This window comes from Salmo salar, chromosome ssa05, assembly GCF_905237065.1.
Source record: "Salmo salar chromosome ssa05, Ssal_v3.1, whole genome shotgun sequence".
NCBI classification, from domain to species: domain Eukaryota; kingdom Metazoa; phylum Chordata; class Actinopteri; order Salmoniformes; family Salmonidae; genus Salmo; species Salmo salar.
The window spans coordinates 73,460,930-73,480,129 of NC_059446.1; the positions used below are offsets into that span (position 1 = coordinate 73,460,930).

Consider the following 19,200-nt stretch of genomic DNA (forward strand, 5'->3'; position numbering starts at 1 on the left):
CTTTAACCCCTACCCATGCCATAACCTTAACCAAACGTAAACTTTAATGGGGTAGAGACGTCCCAAGGATTCCGGATAGCAAGGACAATTCTGGGTCCAACTAAACTCAATCCATGTTGAGTAAACAGTGGGCAGCTACTGTATATGGTATGAGATCAGATCACCATTTAATCCAAGTACATGTAACCTTAGAAAATACAAAATATGGCTGTGTGTGTGTGTGTGTGTGTGTGTGTGTGTGTGTGTGTGTGTGTGTGTGTGTGTGTGTGTGTGTGTGTGTGTGTGTGTGTGTGTACGTGTGCATGCTCGTGTGGGAGCGAGAGAGAGAGATATCAGGGTGTCCTAATTGTTGTGAGAATCAAGTGTTCATCTCCATTTCATTTCAATTACATGAAATATCACATTCATCACATTACAGCAAAATGTTGTTTTTATTTCAAAACCGTCACATCAATAGAACTTCCAAGCCTCAGGGCTTGGTGTGTCAACAACATAAGTAGGAGGAGTATCCTGAGGCCCAGCTTGGGGCAGGAACACACTATGTTAAAACAAAACAACACGTAAGGTCAGTCAGATCCCGCAGTGGGAGGAGTCAGAGTCACATGGTAACAACACATGAAGTGAACATTTGAACTATATGAGTTATGACTCTGTTTTACTTCTGTATTAATGCATGTATTATCATTAACACAGCTATTATTAAGACATGTAGAGCCTATCATTGGTACAGGCTGAGAGAGAGGGGGACAAGACATATAGATGGGAGTGTTGGGGTATTAGTCCAGGTCTACAAGAGAGCAGGCCTCGATCTCTGACACCAGCCGATGAGGGAACAGTTTGTACTGCAGCCAGGTGGGTTCTGGGACACAGAAGGAGGGAGGTGATAGACATGTTACATCAAATGAAGACAATATAAGCACATACTGTCTCTGACTGAACCCTGAGGTCTCCTGCCCACTGAACAGTCACATAGAAAGACTAGTAAGGCACCAAGGGGTTTTCCATAGATCATGTTAGACAGGGCACCAGTTCTGGGGTCCCAACTCACCCTGGTAGCAGAAAGGGGGGTTGAGTCTGCCGTCGAAACAGGTCTGTGTGTAGGGGAAGCTGCACTGCTTCCTGGAGTGTTTACAGTAGAACGTCACGCTCTCCCCATGAGGAACCACCGAGTCTGTCACGTCATAGGGCCAACGCTTCAGCCCACCAATCAGAACACGGCTCCGCTCCGCTGGGATTGGACAGCGCGCTACGAGCAGGAAGTACAGGATGAAGAACAAATAAAGAAGAAAGGTCAATATTCTACCTTTCACTCTCTCTGTATCTCACACACACACACACACACACACAGTGGGCCCTGGGTGTATCAGTTAGGACTCACCTCTGCAGTAGGGCACTGCGCTCCAGGTGCCGTTGGGCTGGCAGGTGACCCGGTTGGGTCCATCCAGCAGGTGGTTCTTCTTACAGAGGTAATAGATGGCATCGCCCACATCGTACTCAGTCCTCTGTACCGCCACCAGGTACCCCTGGTTCACCTCCTGGGGGGGCGGGCACCACACCCCTGGAACAAGAGAGAGAGGGTCACTGTATATACACATTTACATGTTCTTCCATCCTGGTCAAGTCTGCACATCCTGTGAGTCCATAGGATCAGACCAGGATACAAGAACATTGCTGAATGAATTGGCAAGAGATGTTATTCTCTGTTTAGGCCAAAAGGTGGCAGTAAAGCACTATGAAACATAACAACCGACATTTCAGTCTCTGTCACACACATAAAAAGACACACACACAAAGTAGAACGATTTCAAGTGCAGAGTACAATAACCTCCTCCGCAAAATACACACACACAAACACACAACCACACATTCACACACTCACACTGAAAAGGCCCAATCCATCCACCCACACGCCAACCATCAAATTCCATGGCTCTGATGCTCTACCTCTGCTTGCTCTCTCTCTATCAAACACTATATATTATAAAACACACACACATACTTTGACAGATGGGGTGAGGGTACTGCCAGGTCTGATCAATATTACAGAGATTCTCACTGTTTCCCACCAGCTCCCTGGAGAGAGAAGGGGGGGGAGAGAGAGGGAGAGGGAAAGAGAGGGGGAGTGAGAGAGAAAGAGAGAGAGAGACAGAGAGAGAAGGGGTGGTTATATGACTAATTGACTGGTAATACACTAAGCGGTGTAGCAGGGGTTAAATGTTCACCTCTCTGTTGGCTCTGTTTCAGAAAGTGTGTATTTTCCATACAATACATGATTCCAATTGACATATGCATTGGGATGTGATACATTATTAGATGTGATACATTAATAGATGTGAGTCAGTAAAAAGCATATTAATGGCCTAGTTAACAACAGTAATGTAGACAGCCCAGTCTCTACATAATGAAGTTCCTCCACTTCCACCCCTTACCACCCATCTCTCTCTCTCCTTTGTCTGCATCTGTCTTTCATCTCTCTCTCTCTGTCTCAAACCTCTCATCCTGTCTCTCGCTCTCCCACCCTGCCTTTTCCAACCTCTCTAGCTTGCATCTCTCTCTCTCTCTCTCTCTCTCTCTCTCTCTCTCTCTCTCTCTCCCTTTCTCTCCCTCTCTCCCTCTCTCTCTCTCTCTCTCTCCCTTTCTCTCTCTCTCCCTTTTTCTCCCTCCCTCCCTCTCTCTCTCTCTCCCTCCCTCTCTCACCCAGACAGACAGGTGTAGCGGATGGTTGTTCCAGCGACTGCGGATCCATCAATGCTGAAGGTGTCGGTCAACTCCTCAGGTAAAGGACATGAGACCCGGGGGGAGGTGGGGGCTGCAGAGGGGGCAGTCGTACATGGGGGGGGGGGAGTGGAAGAGAGAGGGAGGAGAGAGGAACAGAGAGAGGGAGGAGGGAGAGGGGGAGGGAAAGGGAGAGTGAGAAGCACATCTGTAACAAAACACATTTGTACATTCTGTTCTTCTGATTCACACACACACAGGGTGCTGATGATATTTTGCAGTGCCTTCAGAAAGTATTCACACCCCTTGACTTTTTCCACATTTTGTTTTGTTACAGCCTGAATTTAAAATGGATTAAATTTTGATTTTGTGTCATTGATCTACACACAATTTCCCATAATGTGGAATTATGTTTTTATACATTTTTGCTAATTACAGTTTTTTATAATCACTTTGGCACTAATTTCGGAACCTTGATATCATTTTTCAAAACTCTAGACACAAAACTCACAACCAATGATCAAAAGGCTAATTTTTCAAAACTAACACTTTTTCCAATTGCTTGGATACAATACACATAAAGCTAAGATCATTTGTTCATTGAACTAAAATCACCTGTTCAAAATGACACAACTTAACATCAAAGTATTACCATTTCAAAATGTAATTCACACATTACTTCTGAGATGACTGTCTATTCATTTCATTACAATCATCTAACTATCAATTGATACAACTGATCAAAATGATAAGTAACTGTTGCATTACTCTTAATGCATAGTTTTATGGAAACTGACGAACAATATTCCATGTTTAGATCATGAAAGTTTCAGGGTAACCAGATCCATTAACACCAATTACCGTGGAACATGAACCAATTGGACTACATTATCTATGGCTGTAATATTTCATCATCATTCTTTATCAGACACTGTTTCTATGGTCCCATGTACCACTTTTCCAGACCATGTTTTCAGATTTCACATTACTATACACTCACCCGACCACTTTATTAGGTACACCTATCTAGTACTGGGTAGGACCCCCTGCCCCCACAACAGCCTGAATTATTCACGGTGTTGTACGTTAAGAGATGCCATTCTGCACACCACTGTTTTAAACTGCTGTTATTCGAGCATTTGTGGCCTTTCTGGACATTCTCCTCTGACCTCTCTCATTAACAAGGTGTTTTTGCCCACAGAACTGTCGCTCACTGAATGTGTTTTGTTTATCGCACCATTCTCTGTAAACTCTAGAGACTGTAGTGCGTAAAAAAATCCCAGGAGGGCAGCTGTTTCTGAGATGCTGGAATCACACATCACACATGTGGCATCGACAATCATTCCACGGTCAAAGTTGCGTAGATTACTCATCTTGCCCGTTCTAATGTTTGGTCGAACAACATCTAAAGCTCTCTACTCTATATACTCTATATATTGAGTTGCAGGCAGCCACCTGATTCGCTGTTCGAATGTAACCTTCCTTGATGAGCTGAATCAGGTCTGTAGAGCTGATGACATGACCTATGTCATTGTGTGGGATAATGTCATGTTCCACCATGCTCAGAATGGTGCAAGCATGGTTTCAGGCCTAACCACAATTTACTACCATGTACTTACCCCCATACTCTCCTTTCATAAAACCCGATTGAGGAATTTTTCTCCACATGGAGGTGGAAGGTATATGATAGGCGCCCTCACGAACAAGCCACCCTTGTCCAGGCCATGGATGATGCATGCAATGACATCACAGCAGACCAGTGTCAGGCCTGGATTCACCATGCCTGAAGATTCTTCCCAAGATGTTTGGCTAATGAAAACATCCATTGTGATGTGGATGAGAACCTATGGCCGAATCCACAAGACAGGGTTGAGGGGAATATAGAAGTACAGTAATCAATCCTTTGTTTTGCTTTTTACAGTAAGCCAGGTGAGGAACACTGCAGTTGATGTTTTACTGTAGTTTTTTTCTTTTTCTGTAGCTAATTATTTTTGCTTTGATTCAAAGAAACCTAGGTTGTGATTTGATTGTAATACATCAATACATTTCATATTTTGTTCAATGATTCCACTGTGTCTGTAGTATTCTCTCTACTAGTCCTTTTACAGTGATGTATTTACGTGATGTAGCATAATGAAACGTGTCACATATTTTGTACTACAATATTTAATGATTGAACGAACAACTACACAGTGAAACTATCGGTATCTTGTGTGTGGGTGATCTAAATTAATGTTCTTATGGTATTTCATGATAAATTAGTTATTTGAACCAATGATTTTGCAAGTGCAATTGTTTCTTTAAAGATATTAATGCACAATCCAATGTTTTGAACATTTGACAGCCTGTGTTACAAGTCATGACCGTTTTGAGTTTTGTGTCTAGAGTTTTGAAAAATGACCACAAGGTTCTGAAATTAGTGCCAAAGTGATTGTAAAAAACTATAATGAAAAATTAAAAGCTGAAAGGTCTTAAGTCAATAAGTATTCAACCCCTTTGTTATGGCAAGCCTAAATAAGTTCAGGAGTAAACATTTGCTCAACAAGTCACATAATAAATTGCATGGAATAACTCTGTGTGGAATAATGGTGTTTATTAACATGATTTTTGAATGACAACCTCTTCTCTGTACCCCACACATACAATTATCTGTAAGGTCCCTCAGTAGAGCAGTGAATTTCAAGCACAGATTCAACCACAAAGACCAGGGAGGTTTTCCAATGCCTTGCAAAAGACGATGGGTAAAAAAAAAAGCAGATATTGAATATCCCTTTGAGCAGGGTGAAGTTATTAATTACACTTTGGATGGTGTATAAATACAATCAGCCACTACAAAGATACAGGCGTCCTTCCTCAGTTGCCAGAGAGGAAGGAAACCGCTCAGGGATTTCACCATGAGGCCAATGGTGACTTTAAAACAGTTTGTCACACCCTGATCAGCTTCACCTGTCCTCGTTCTTGTCTCCACCCCCTCCAGGTGTTGCTTGTTTTCCCTAGTGTATTTATCCCTGTGTCTCTGTGCCAGTTCGTCTTGTATGTTCCAAGTCAACCAGAGGTTTTCCCGTACTCCTGCCTTTGCTATTCTCTTTTTTCTAGTTCTCCCAGTTTTGACCCTTGCCTGTTCTGGACTCTGTACCCGCCTGCCTGACCATTCTGCCTGCCTTAACCACGAGCCTGTCTGCCACTTTGTCTCTCCTGGACTCTGATCTGGTTTTGACCTTTTGCCTGTCCACGACCATTCTCTTGCCTACTTCTTTTGGATTAATAAATATTGTAAGACTCCAACCATCTGCCTCCTGTGTCTGCATCTGGGTCTCGCCTTGTGTCATGATACAGTTAGAGTTTAATGGCTGTGATAGGAGAAAACTGAGGATGGATCAACAACATTGTAGTTACTCCACAATACTAATGTAAATGACAGAGTGAAACAAAGGAAGTCTGTACAGAATGAAAATATTCCAAACATGCACCCTGTTTGAAATAAGGTACTGAATTAATACTGTATTATATGTTTGGGGCAAATCCAACACAACACATCACTGAGTACCAGTCTTCATATTTTCAAGCATAGTGGTGGCTGCATCATGTTGTGGGTATACTTGTCATCGGCAAAGACTAGAGAGTTTTTTTTTTATAAAAAGAAAATGAATAGAGCTAAGCACAGGCAACGTAAAAAGAGAACCTGTTACAGTCTGCTTTCCAACAGATACTGGGGGACAAATCCCCCTTTCAGCAGGACAATAAACTAAAATGCAAGGCCACTGGAGTTACTTACTAAGACGACATTGAATGTTACTAAGTGGCCTAGTTACTAAGTGACTTAAATCGTCTAGCAATGATCAACAATGAACGAGACAATGCTTGAAGAATTTAAAAAAGAATAATGGGCAAATATTGTACAATCAAGGTTTGCTAAGCTCTTAGACTCATCCAGACAGGCTCACAGCTGTAATCGCTGCCAAAGGGGATTCTAACATGTATTGACTCAGTGGGTTGAATATACTTCTCTAATAAAAATATATTATTTTACATTAATAAAAAAAAAACATGTTTCTTTCACTGAGACATTACAGAGTATTTTGTGTAGATTGTTGACAAAAAAAAAAAAAATCGATTTTAATCCCACTTTGTAACACAACAAAATGTGGAAAAAGTCAAGGGGTGTGAAAACTTTCTGAAGGCACTTTATGTCATTCACTGGTGGTGCCTATGTGCTGTTGAGCATGATACCGTTCATAGCCTACACACATACAGAAACACACACACATTGTTGAAAGACACACACACACATATCAGCATGTAACTAATTTGCATAATAGGATTAATAGAAAATACAGGAACACAACATGCAAATACACACACAGACAGACACACACACACACAGAGCAGCGTTTAGCTAATGTGAATAACGGGATTGAGAGAAAGTTAACAGCAGGAGTGCATTCGGAAAGTATTCAGATGCCTTGACTTTCTCCACATTTTGTTACGTTAGTTTTATTTTAAAATGGATTTAAAAAAAATTATCCTCATCAATCTACACACAATAACCCATAATGACAAATTGAAAACAGGTTTTTAGACATTTTAGCTATTTTATTACAAATAAAAAACAGAAATATCTTATTTATATAAGTATTCAAACCCTTTGCTATGAGCTCAGGTGCATCATGTTTCCATTGATCATCCTTGAGCTGTTTCTACAACTTGATTGGAGGCCACCTGTGGTAAATTCAATTGATTGTACATGATTTGGAAAGGCACACAACTGTCTATATAAGGTCTCACAGTTGACAGTGCATGTCAGAGCAAAAACCAAGCCATGAGGTCAAAGGAATTGTCCTTAGACCACAGAGACAGGATTGTGTCGAGGCACAGATCTGGGGAAGGGTGCCAAAACATTTATTTAGCATTGAAGGTCCTCAAGAACCCAGTGGTGGAAGAAATTTGGAACCACCAAAACTCTTCCTAGAGCTGGCCGCCTAGCCAAACTGAGCAATGGGGGGAGAAGGGCCATGGTCAGGGAGGTGACCAAGAACCCGAGGTTCACACTGACAGAGCTCCAGAGTTCCTCTGTGGAGATGGGAGGACCTTCCAGAAGGACAACCATCTCTGCAGCACTCCACCAATCAGGCATCTATGATAGAGTGGCCAGACAGGAGCCACTCCTCAGTAAAATGCACATGACAGCCCACTTGGAGTTTGCCAAAAGGCACCTAAATACTCTCAGACCATGAGAAACAAGATTCTCTGGTCTGATGAAACCAAGATTGAACTCTTTGGCCTGAATGTCAAGTGTCACATCTGGAGGAAACCTGGCACCAACCCTACGGTGAAGCATGATGGTGGCAGCATCATGCTATGGGGATGTTTTTCAGCGGCAGGGACTGAGAGACTAGTCAGGATCGAGGCAAAGATGAACGGCGCAAAGTAAAGCGAGATCCTTGACGAAAACCTGCTCTAGAGCTCTCAGGACCTCAGACTGGGGTGAAGGTTCACCTTCCAACAGGACAACGACCCTAAGCACACAGCCAAGACAACGCAGGAGTGGCTTCGGGACAAGTGACGGAATGTCCTTGAGTGGCCCAGCCAGAGCCCGGAATTTAATCCAATCGAACATCTCTGGAGAGACCTGAAAATAGCTGTGCAGTAACACTCCCCATCCAACCTGACAGAGCTTGAGAGGATGTGCAGAGAAGAATGGGAGAAACTCCCCAAATACAGGTGTGCCAAGCTTGTTGCGTCATACCCAAGAAGACTTGAGGCTGTAATCGTGCTTCAATAAAGTACTGAGTAAAGTGTCTGAATACTTATGTAATTGTTATATTTCATTTTTTTTTTTTTTATACATTTGCCTAAACGTCTAAAAAACTGTTTTTGCTTTGTCATTGTGGGGTATTGTGTCAAGACCAATGAAGAAAAAAAAACAATTTAATCAATTTTAGAATAAGGCTGTAACCTAACAAAATGTGTAAAAAGTCAAGGGGTCTGAATACTTTCTGAATGCACTATAGGTGTGAGATGACACAGCAGACAGGGGGAAGTGGAATGGGGGGGCTCCTCTTCAGGATACATAGCGGTCAACACCTCACATGTCCCTTTCACTGGCCAGGTGACTCATATAACAATAACCTTTGTAGGTTATAGGTGTTGCAGGTTGTCATAGCTATGAGTCAGGAAACTGAATATCCTCTGAGAAAACAGGAATCTGAAAATAGATTATGGTAACTAGCTGATAAGCATGCATACTGCAGAGAGAGAGAGAGAGAGAGAGAGAGAGAGAGTGTGACAGAGAGAGTGAGTGACAGAGTGACAGAGAGAGAGAGTGAGTGACAGAGTGACAGAGTGAGAGAGTGACAGAGTGACAGAGAGAGTGACAGAGTGACAGAGAGAGTGACAGAGTGAGAGAGAGAGTGACAGAGTGAGAGAGTGACAGAGTGACAGAGAGAGTGACAGAGTGACAGAGAGAGTGACAGAGTGAGAGAGAGAGTGACAGAGTGAGAGAGTGACAGAGTGACAGAGAGAGTGACAGAGAGCGTGACAGAGAGAGTGACAGAGTGAGAGAGTGACAGAGAGAGAGAGAGAGAGAGCGAGAGAGAGAGTGACAGAGAGAGAGAGTGAGTGAGTGACAGAGTGAGAGAGTGAGAGAGTGACAGAGTGACAGAGAGAGTGACAGAGTGACAGAGAGAGTGACAGAGTGAGAGAGAGAGTGACAGAGTGAGAGAGTGACAGAGAGAGTGACAGAGAGCGTGACAGAGTGAGAGAGTGACAGAGTGACAGAGAGAGTGACAGAGTGACAGAGAGAGTGACAGAGTGACAGAGAGAGTGAGAGAGTGACAGAGTGACAGAGAGTGACAGAGTGACAGAGAGAGTGAGAAATAGTGGCAGAGAGAGTGAGAGAGTGACAGAGTGACAGAGAGTGACAGAGTGACAGAGTGACAGAGAGAGTGAGAAATAGTGGCAGAGAGAGTGAGAGACAGTAGCAGAGAGAGAGTGAGAGAGATGCGGCATTAGTTGTGTAACCACATGGATGGCTCATTCCTGGAAGTATGAGAGCCTCTCGTTCGTGGAAATATAAATATCTAGAGAGGCTCTTTGTAGGGGTGTTGAATTTACAGGGAGGGATGTTCGATGGATAGTGTGATATGCAGACTAACTACAGCAAGTACAGAGAGGCCCTCTTCTGTGGAAAACTCTCCCATAGACACACATGAGCAACATCAAAAGGGGTCAGTTCACTGAGTGTTTATGAAATATATCTAATCCTATACGTAGCTATATAAATTATGTATGGGCGGGGTGAGTGAGTTGAGTGTGTGGCTGTATGGGGAGTGAGTATGTGGCTGTATGGGGAGTGAGTGTGAGTGTGTGGCTGTATGGGGAGTGAGTATGTGGCTGTATGGGGAGTGAGTGTGAGTGTGTGGCTGTATGGGGAGTGAGTGTGAGTGTGTGGCTTTATGGGGAGTGAGTGTGAGTGTGTGGCTGTATGGGGAGTGAGTGTGAGTGTGTGGCTGTATGGGGAGTGAGTGTGAGTGTGTGGCTGTATGGGGAGTGAGTGTGAGTGTGTGGCTGTATGGGGAGTGAGTGTGAGTGCCTGGAGCTGGGTTGGTTCAGTGTTCTAACTGTGGCCCTCTTCTCTCTGTGTGCTCTCCAGCCTCCCTCCCTCCCTCCCTCCCTGCCTCCCTGCCTGCCTGCCTGCCTGCCTGCCTGCCTGCCTGCCTGCCTCCCACACAGCCAGGGCCCAGTGTGAAACTACTGTTGGCTGACAGGTAGCTCTGTCTTAAAGGAGTGATAGTGAAAGCAGAGAGATGTCCATAGATGACCAGGTGGTCAAAGCTGTGCATCTCTTTCCCGGTCAAGTCCACCACACACACACACACACACACACACACACACACACACACACACACACACACACACACACACACACACACACACACACACACACACACACACACACACACACACACACACACACACACACACACACACACACACACACACACACACACACACACACAGAGAGAGAGAGCTACCTGCACACCTCTCTCTACAGCCCAGTTCTGCTTCACCAAACAAACACACTAAATAGCCCAGAGCTGCTTACTTGTCCTTGGCTCTCTCTGAGGCTCTCCCTGGACCTTATCAGGAGCCTCTCAGATAGAAAGGGATGAGAGGAGAAGAGGATGAGAGAGGAGAGGAGAAGAGGAGAAGAGGGAACAGCATGGCCCAGAGCTGCATGAGCAAGAGAGCTCTCTGACTGTGATCCGTCGCCCACACACACACACACACACACACACACACACACACACACACACACACACACACACACACACACACACACACACACACACACAAACTCTTTGACACTCTATCTGTGATCCACTTCCCACACACATTCAATGTATACACAAAATCTCTTCCTTTCTCTCGCTCCCCCCTCTCTCTCTCTCTCTCCCCCTCCCTCTCCCCCTCTCTCTCTCTCCCTTCTCTCTCTCTCTCTCTCTCTCTCTCTCTCTCTCTTAAACACACACACATACACACAGCTATTTGACACTCTGACAGTGATCTACCGCCCACTGCCTCTCAATAAGCACGATGTAGCACAGCTCCAATACACACAGGAAGATACCCAGCCAACCTACTGCCTGTCTCTGTGAAGGAGCTCTGTGAGACTGGGACATGGACACACGCACACACACACACACACACACACACACACACACACACACACACACACACACACACACACACACACACACACACACACACACACACACACACACACACACACACACAAACACAAACATATAACACTATAAGTACACACACACACGCACACATACACAAACACAAACATATCACACTATAAGTACACACACACACACAATAGTGCACAGAGGACACAAATGCATGCAGACCTTCACACTCTTAAAATACACACTTGACTCACACACTGAAACACACAACAGTTAAATAAAGGTTAAAAGAACCCAGCCAGGAGGAGATGAAGACTAGAACATGCTCTTTCACCCCATCTGGCACAGACACTGTGAACTAATCAAGCCCTGCCTCTCTCTGGACTGCAGTCCTAGTATCAACAGCTGATAGTCCTGTTGCTAAGGCAATTTAGAGAATGGGCCCTGGTTACACAATGTCTCAGTCTATGCAAACAGACAAACTGCCAACAAAATAACACCATCACAGAGGCCCTCATTCCTGAGGCACACACACACACACACACACACACACACACACACACACACACACACACACACACACACACACACACACACACACACACACACACACACACACACACACACACACACACACACACACACACACACACACACACACAGATGCCTAAAACCTAAAAGGGTTTTCCTATGGGGGCAGCTGAAGAACCCTTTTTGAACCCTTTTTTCTAAGAGTGAAAAACTGCTTCAGTTAAAAAAGATTAATAGAATATGATGTAACACCTAGAAATGGACTGAATAGAACAGAGGGAGTGAAATATGTTCTATTCCATTCACTGTGCAATCTACAGTATGTGCATTCCATTCCATTCTTTGGGTGCGGCAGGTAGCCTAGGGGTTAAGAGTGTTGAGCCAGTAACTCCCTTGAGCAATGCAGATAATCCCCCAACAACATGGACGTCGAGTAAGGGAGTCCCCCACACCTCTCTGACTCAGAGGGGTTGGGTTAAAGGCGGGAAGACACATTTCGGTTGAATTCATTCAGTTATGTAACTGACTAGGTACCCCCTTCCCCTACCCTATTTCCAGGGTCCTTCTAATGAGCAGAGATAATGTTATCTAAATTGCATCCAGAACATTCTGCCTTTCTCCTCTGTTCTTGTACCCACCTGTGCAGTTGGGATCATCACCGCTCCATTGTCGGTCGCCTTGGCAACGACGGATGGCTGCATCCAAGCCATTGGGCAACATGTAGCCTGTGTCACAACGCACCTCGAGGAGGGCAGAGAAGGAGGGAGTGGGAGAGAGGAGGGAAGCAACAAAGTTGTTCCCTGAGGGCAGGGGCCAGGGACAAGTACGACCTGGGGAAGAAAGAGAGGAAGAGATGGAGGAGTGGAGAGGTTAACGAGGAAAGATCAGATAATCAAGAACAGTTTAGAATGGGTTTAGTGTGTTTCTGGGCAGATGAACTGAAAAGAAGGCACTTCCAGATGGGGCATCATTGGTGATGATGTAAAGCCATGTCGAGTGCCCTCATTTCCTCATTTGGAACACACATGAACATGTGCAATGATTAAAAAAATTATCCCTCGCAGCTAAGGCCCAACTGACAAACCAGAACACACACACATACCTGGAGCCACACAGCTGAGGTGCAACTGACAAACCAGAACACACACACGTACCTGGAGTGACACAGCTGAGGTCCAACTGACAAACCAGAACACACACACGTACCTGGAGCCACACAGCTGAGGTCCAACTGACAAACCAGAACACACACACGTACCTGGAGTCACACAGCTGAGGTCCAACTGAGAAACCAGAATACACACACGTACCTGGAGCCACACAGCTGAGGTCCAACTGACAAATCAGAACACACTTACCTGGAGCCACACAGCTGAGGTCCAACTACAAACAAAGAACACACACACGTACCTGGAGCCACACAGCTGAGGTCCAACTGACAAACCAGAACACACACACGTACCTGGAGTCACACAGCTGAGGTCCAACTGACAAACCAGAACACACACACGTACCTGGAGTCACACAGCTGAGGTCCAACTAACAAACCAGAACACACACACGTACCTGGAGTCACACAGCTGAGGTCCAACTGACAAACCAGAACACACACACGTACCTGGAGTCACACAGCTGAGGTCCAACTAACAAACCAGAACACACACACGTACCTGGAGCCACACAGCTGAGGTCCAACTGACAAACCAGAACACACACACGTACCTGGAGCCACAGAGCTGAGGTCCAACTGACAAACCAGAACACACGTACCTGGAGTCACACAGCTGAGGTCCAACTACAAACAAAGAACACACACACGTACCTGGAGCCACACAGCTGAGGTACAACTGACAAACCAGAACACACACACGTACCTGGAGCCACACAGCTGAGGCCACACTGGCCGTCACACAGACACTGGCGCTTGTTGCCACAGTCCTTGTCCTGTGTACAGGGTTTTGGACACGTCCTTCTCCGCTCGTTACCCAGCAGCCTCTCTGGACACGCATCAGATGCCTGGACTAGGAGAGAGACAGAGGTGGAGAGATGTGGCCCTCTAGCTCAGTTGGTAGAGCATGGTTATTGCAACGTAAGCGCGGTGGGTTTGATATCCGGGACCACCCAAATGAGAAAAGTTTTTTATGTCTGCATGACTGTAAGTCACTTTGGATAAAAGTGTCTACTAAATGGCATATATTATTATATTATGTCAGGGGTCTTCAACCTTTTCTTGCCCAGGGACTGCCTCCCAGGCAAACCGGCCACCCAGGGACCCCCTCCCAGGCAAACCGGCCACCCAGGGACCCCCTCCCAGGCAAACCGGCCACCCAGGGACCCCCATCATACGTTGGCCCCCAAATAAATTGCATGTCTTGTCTCATCATCAGGTGAATGAAAATGGCAAGGAGAAGTAATCAGCATTTTAAAATTAATAGATTTGATAGATTGTTTTCATTATGTTGACCTCCCCACATTGTAATTGGATGAGTAAGTGTAAACTCTATCATAGCCTATTAGCTAGAAAGGTCACTCACAACAAATTTTCACTAATAGCTGCTGTTTAGCTGGTTAAACAAAGTTTAGCCCTGTGTTGGGAAAAATGTATGTCCAAGACAAGTCAAGAAAGTTTACTTTCTTAATTGGCTCCAATAAGTGTAATTTTCTCAATATTAGGAGTTGAGAAATAAACTTGGCATCATTAGATAGAAGATATTCTCCTATTTTCTACTGTTGATATGTAATTCAAAATTCCTTTATTCTGTTGTTGCTAGCAATATTCATAAAAACACTGAGAGACCATATATACAGTACCAGTCAAAAGTTTGGACACCTACTCATTCCAGGGTTTTTCTTTATTTTTACTATTTTCTACATTGTATAATAATAGTGAAGACATCAAACTATGAAATAACACATATGGAATCATGTAGTAACATTTTTTTTTTTTAACAAATCAAAATATATATTCTTTAAAGTAGCCACCCTTTGCCTTGATGACAGCTTTACACACTCTTGGCATTCTCTCAAGCAGCTTCATGAGGTAGTCACCTGGAATGCGTTTTTACATTTTAGTCATTTAGCAGACGCTCTTATCCAGAGGGACTTGCAGTAGTGAATGCATACATTTCAAACATTTTTTTTGGCGTACTGGTCCCCCGTGGGAATTGAACCCACAACTCTGGCGTTGCAAACACCATGCTCTACCAACTGAGCCACACGGGACCGTGTCAATTAAGCCTTGTTAAAAGTTAATTTGTGGAATTTATTTCCTTCTTAATGGATTTGAGCCAATCAGTTGTGTTGTGACAAGGTAAACAGAAGATAGCTCAATTTGGTAAAAGACCAAGTCCATATTATGGCAAGAACAGCTCAAATAAGCAAAGAAAAATGACAGTCCATCATTACTTTGAGACACGAAGGTCAGTCAATATGGAAAATTTCAAGAACTTTGAAAGTTTCTTCAAGTGCAGTCGCAAAAACCATCAAGCGCTATGATGAAACTGGCTCTCATGAGGACCGCCACAGGAATGGAAGACCCAGAGTTAACTCTGCTGCAGAGGATAAGTTCATTAGAGTTACCAGCATCAGAAATTGCAGCCCAAATAAATGCTTCACAGAGTTCAAACAACAGACACATCTCAACATCAGCTGTTCAGAGGAGACTTATTTCCCTCATTAAAATGCAAATGAATTTATAACATTTTTTACATGCATTTTTCTGGATTTTTTTGTTGTTATTCTGTCTCTCACTGTTCAAATAAACCTACCATTAAAATTATAGACTGATCATTTCTTTGTCAGTGGGCAAACATACAAAATCAGCGGGGGATCAAATACTTTTTTCCCTCACTATAGTTCTATGATTTCATCTCTTCCTAGGAATCCATTGTATTTTGCTTCCATGTGTTTAACATAGAACACATCATTAATTCATATCTGCAATACAGCATGGACTGTAGCCCAGCACGCACACACACACACACACACACACACACACAGAGAGAGAGAGAGACACGCCCTTAATGTACAGCACATCTGGAACAGAGAAAGAGGGGTCCCCCAACTTGTGTTCTCTCATGCTGACAGCTGCACATGTGTGACCAATTAACGGCATATATTCATATACTGTACACATAGGTGGACACAGGGACACACACATACTACATACACACAACTGTGCAAGCAGACATACACAGACATTGGCTCTCATATAGCTGCAGTACACTGCCCTACCATAGCAGCAGCAAGTAGGGGTGCTGAGGGTGCTGCAGCACCCCTGAAAAATCTTTATTAAAAAAAGAAATACAAAATTGGTGAACTGGGCCTTTATTACTCCTGTATGAGTGGGGAAATTCACTTACAGTGTGTTACACTTAGTTTAGTACTGTGTCTCATATTCCTAGCAAGCAATGACTAATTCAAGCTTATGACTCTACAAACTTGTTGGATGCATTTGTTTTGGTTGTGTTTTGGATTATGTTGCGCATAATAGAAATGAATGCCAAATAATGTATTGTGTCATTTTGGAGTAACTTTTATTGTTAATAAGAATAGAATAGGTTTCTGAACACTATTACATTAATGTGGATGCTAATATGATTGCTAAAAATCGTGAGTTATTTGTGAATAAGGATGAGTGAGAAGGTTACAGAGTCATACAGTAAATATCATACCCCCAACGCCTGCTAACCTCTGAGAGATTAATATGTTTTGGATGCTTTGTACAAAACACAACCAAATAAAACTGCAAATGCATTCAAGATGTTTGTAGTCAGGAGTGTATCAGCATGCCCCAACCATAACACACAACCAAAACCACAGCCTATGTCAATACAACAAAGACAGGAACAAATATTAAATATACTGCACACTCATTGAAAAACAAATGCAAGCTCTAGATTTTTAAATGATCTGAAATAATCAACTGATTTACTCATCTATCCAAGGGCCAAACCAAAGCCCAGCTCAGCCTAGGTGGGACAAGCTCTGTCTAGGCATCACATACAGTTACATAGTCATAGACAATGTGTGTGAGAGAGAGATAGAGGTCTGAGCTGAGCTTACCTGCAGTCTGCAGAGAGACAGAGGCAGCCAGAGCCCACAGAGACAGCAGCAGCACAGAGTCCATCCTTCCAGCCTAGACCCTGGTCTCAGCCGTTATGAGGGAGGCACACTAGGAAACAGAACATTTTGGGGAGAGGGGAACAAAAGGGAAAAGGGGGAGAGAGAGGGAGGGATAAGGTACAGCCCAGGAACACACATCTGGTTTGTGTTGAGTGTTTAGAACACTGGGTAAAATTCCATTGGAAGAGACCTTTCACCCATTTATGTTGATAGAGCTGAGAGAAGGGGGTCAAGTGGTCAAACAGAGCAGCTGACATTACAGTCTCCCACTCACACACACACACACACACACACACACATACACACACACACACCTGTAATCAACAGGGTCTACTGATCAAACAGTTACAGGTTCTATTATTACTACCTGAGCCAGATCTCAGACACACACACACAATGATAAAGGTCCATAGACATCTGCTGATGCCATCTCTGTTGGACAGTTGTTTTTACTGAGTCACTTCAACAGTGTTACAATCAAAGAAAAACTATACCATTTTACAGTTACAACTATAGTCTTGTCCATATCCTTTTTTATATTTAAAGAAAATACATATTTTGATAATGATGGAAACATTGTCATATCTTCTAATCATGTATTATATGAGTGTTAATATTATATGAGTATTTATATTAGTATTGTCATGGGCGTCGTAAGGATAGGACCAAGGCACAGCGGGTAAAGTGCTCATCTTCTTAATTTATTAGAATTAACACTTCAACAAAAGACAAAACAGTCCCATAAGGTGCACAGACTATACAGGAAATAACCACCCAAGTATTTGTATTATATTACTTTTTATATTATATGAGTATTTATATTATATTAGTATTTGTATTATATGAGTATTTATATCATATTATTATTATTGTTATTATTATAACAAGTGACCACAAAGCACATGCATCCAAAACAATATGTGTTTAAGGGTGAAATGTGATAAATTTAGGAATGATCTTGTTTTTATCTTTGGCCAAAACCACAATGCCCCAGCACTGAACCACGCATGTTTGGACTATCTGGCTTGATTCCAGAAAGTTAGCTATGTGAAACTAGTCTCATGGGGACTGCTGATTCACCACATGACATTGTTGAGTTTTAGTTCAATCTGTCTTCCCATCAAGAATAAACAAGTTACAAGTTTCAAGTTTCAAAGTTGATTCGACACATGCACCGGATTCAACAGGTGTAAAACAGTAGAGTGGAAGTATTTCCCAACAGTTCAGTAATATCATTAAAGTGACTGGTAGCAGGATATACATGTAAACAAGGCTGAAAAGTGACTGGTAGCAGGATATACATGTAAACAAGGCTGAAAAGTGACTGGTAGCAGGATATACATGTAAACAAGGCTGAAAAGTGACTGGTAGCAGGATATACATGTAAACAAGGCTGAAAAGTGACTGATAGCAGGATATACTTTACATGTAAACAAGGCTGAAAAGTGACTGGTAGCAGGATATACATGTAAACATGGCTGAAAAGTGACTGGTAGCAGGATATACATGTAAACAGGGCTGAAAAGTGACTGGTAGCAGGATATACATGTAAACAAGGCTGAAAAGTGACTGGTAGCAGGATATACATGTAAACAAGGCTGAAAAGTGACTGGTAGCAGGATATACATGTAAACAAGGCTGAAAAGTGACTGGTAGCAGGATATACATGTAAACAAGGCTGAAAAGTGACTGGTAGCAGGATATACATGTAAACAAGGCTGAAAAGTGACTGGTAGCAGGATATACATGTAAACAAGGCTGAAAAGTGACTGGTAGCAGGATATACATGTAAACAGGGCTGAAATGTGACTGGTTGTCAGGGTTTTCGCTGCTGGTCATTCGAGTCAAGTGCAGGAGAGCAGAGAATAGGTGATCAGGCGTCTTTATTAGCCAAGCAACAAACAGAGGGGCGCAAACAGCTACAACTCAAGCCAACCGGTAAAAGTCACAAGCGCAAAATACCGTCAATAATAGAACAATAAGGTTCACCAATAATTCCCCAAATAGGGTACAGGCAATGCCCAGGGTGAAAAACCAGACTAGCGCGATACAACAAACACAAAACAAAAACAATTCCACACAAAGACATGGGGGGAACAGAGGAAAATATATATGCAGTGTGATTAGGGAATGT

At 43.4% G+C, this 19,200-nt stretch overlaps 1 protein-coding gene across 2 annotated transcripts; it reads right to left on the minus strand.

Moving 5' to 3' along the window:
• Positions 1 to 412: 412 nt before the first annotated feature.
• Positions 413 to 17,201, minus strand: ntd5 (ntl-dependent gene 5). Of its 2 annotated transcripts, XM_045718799.1 has the most exons (8): positions 17,007 to 17,201; positions 13,817 to 13,963; positions 12,581 to 12,772; positions 2,698 to 2,809; positions 2,000 to 2,073; positions 1,379 to 1,558; positions 1,049 to 1,246; positions 413 to 859 (listed from the first exon to the last, which is right to left on the minus strand). In XM_045718799.1, the coding sequence occupies exons 1-8, from the start codon at positions 17,068 to 17,070 to the stop codon at positions 777 to 779; spliced, it is 1,050 nt and encodes a 349-aa protein (XP_045574755.1). In that variant the 5' UTR covers positions 17,071 to 17,201; the 3' UTR covers positions 413 to 776. The 2 variants fall into 2 exon arrangements, with proteins under 2 accessions (XP_045574755.1, XP_045574756.1); XM_045718800.1 differs by lacking the exon at positions 13,817 to 13,963 and having other exon boundaries at positions 17,007 to 17,116.
• Between the last annotated feature and the right edge of the window lie 1,999 nt (positions 17,202 to 19,200).

What these genes read in the sequence shown, in the direction of transcription:
- ntd5 (XM_045718799.1), bottom strand. Translation starts at nt 17,070, where the DNA reads ATGGACTCTGTGCTGCTGCTGTCTCTGTGGGCTCTGGCTGCCTCTGTC. An exon ending in CCTCAGCTGTGTGGCTCCAG is followed by an intron (nt 12,773 to 13,816) that starts GTACGTGTGTGT and finishes TTTCTTCCCCAG; the next exon opens with GTCGTACTTGTCCCTGGCCC. An exon ending in CGCTACACCTGTCTGTCTGG is followed by an intron (nt 2,074 to 2,697) that starts GTGAGAGAGGGA and finishes TTCTCTCTCCAG; the next exon opens with GGAGCTGGTGGGAAACAGTG.